Source organism: Lepisma saccharinum, chromosome 2, assembly GCF_977018435.1.
Source record: "Lepisma saccharinum chromosome 2, izLepSacc3.1, whole genome shotgun sequence".
NCBI lineage: Eukaryota > Metazoa > Arthropoda > Insecta > Zygentoma > Lepismatidae > Lepisma > Lepisma saccharinum.
In genome coordinates, this window is record NC_139230.1 from 85,696,400 (window position 1) to 85,697,889 (window position 1,490).

At 41.3% G+C, this 1,490-nt stretch overlaps 1 protein-coding gene across 1 annotated transcript; it reads right to left on the minus strand.

The window, feature by feature from the left end:
- Window positions 1-371: 371 nt before the first annotated feature.
- LOC145982870 (protein CFDP2-like) lies at window positions 372-944 on the minus strand. Its single transcript, XM_083116223.1, has one exon. The coding sequence runs from the start codon at window positions 942-944 to the stop codon at window positions 372-374; it is 573 nt and encodes a 190-aa protein (XP_082972349.1).
- Window positions 945-1,490: the final 546 nt, after the last annotated feature.

Here is a 1,490-nt window from a genome sequence, read left to right on the forward strand (position 1 = left end):
CCTTCATGGCGTGGTGCTAAGCACAGGGGAACACTTTACCTTTTTTTTTGTATTCCATACCACCAGGATTTTTATTTTTTTATTCATTAAATATGTAATTAAAACTGAAGTTATTAATTAATTTGGATCACATTTATACGTATTTTTTTCCGTTTTTAGGTCCTTTTTTTAATATTTTTAGGTCTTTTATAGGTCTTTTCTTTGGCAATTTATAGGTCCTCAACTTCCGAGCCCTAGTAATGACAAAGTCAATTAGCCTTAAGCCATTATCATTTGATTCATCGTGTAGACTGTGGCTCCCAACATTTCTACACTCCAAGTCCTTCCCTACTTTAGCATTCAGGTCTTCCATAATAATTTTGATGTCATGATTAGGGGCTCTGATATGTAGCTCCCATCTTGGCATAAAACGCATCCTTAACATTTTCTTCCTTCTCTTCCGTGCGTGCGTGCACACAAATAAATGTGGTGTTAAAGAATTTTCCCTTCATCTTCAGACAGCACATACGTTCATCTACTGCTTCAAAGTTGATAACAAGGTGCTTTACCTTCTTTTTCACAGCAAAACCAGTTCCAAAGACATTTGCTTCCATGCTGCCACTGTAGAAGATCACATAGTCAACACCTTCAAGGATGTCACTTCCTTTCCATCTCATTTCTTGGAGGGCTGCAATATGTACTCTATATTTATGAAGTTCATTTGTTAGATTTTTCAGTGCACCAGCTGTATGTAGACTTCTTACATTCCAAGTAGTTAGTATCCAGTCATGTACCTTATTCATTGCCTTATTCGTTTTCCGTAATGACTTCCGGCATTGCTCTATTGATTTCTGAACAAGGTGCTTTTTATGGGGTAGGGCTATCAACCCTACGACCAACCACCAATCTGGAGGACCGAATTTTCTATCAGGGTTATTTTCCCCTAAGAGGACTGGCTTCACCATGCCTACAGAGCTCCTTCCGCCCTTTTGGTTTTCTGTCAGGGTATCCTTCCCTTAGCCTTTGGGGATCCCTCCCCTCCCTGCAAGGCAGCAGGGACAGTGCTTATTTGATGGCGGTGGCGGCACTTCCTCGCCATGTCACAGTGCTGTCATTGGGCTTTTCTGGGCTTCTATGAGGATGGTCCTGCCAGAGATCATCCTCCCCAGACCCTGATAACACTGCCGCCTCAGTCCGGGACTGCTTATTTGGCTATGCCTTATTCGCAGCTAACCACCATATCTGGTGGCCGTTCGTTATCCGTTACCTGCGACCCGCCCAGTGGCTGAGCCTCGCCTCGGAAAAAGCTCCACGAGAAGCTTCTACCGCTGAGCGTTTTTCTTCTTAGTTAGATCAATCGCGACGATGAATTGATAAAATTGATGTAGCAATAAACTAGTACTGTTGATTTTTTTCTATTTGACAATATCCGTTTTCAGTTACCAGCTTCTTGAAAACAGGATAAAAATTATTTTTAAAACTAAAGCAAAATATATTTTCACGTGAATTTT

Excerpts from the sequence above, each read along its gene's own strand:
- LOC145982870 (XM_083116223.1), bottom strand. The coding sequence starts at position 944 with ATGGTGAAGCCAGTCCTCTTAGGGGAAAATAACCCTGATAGAAAATTC.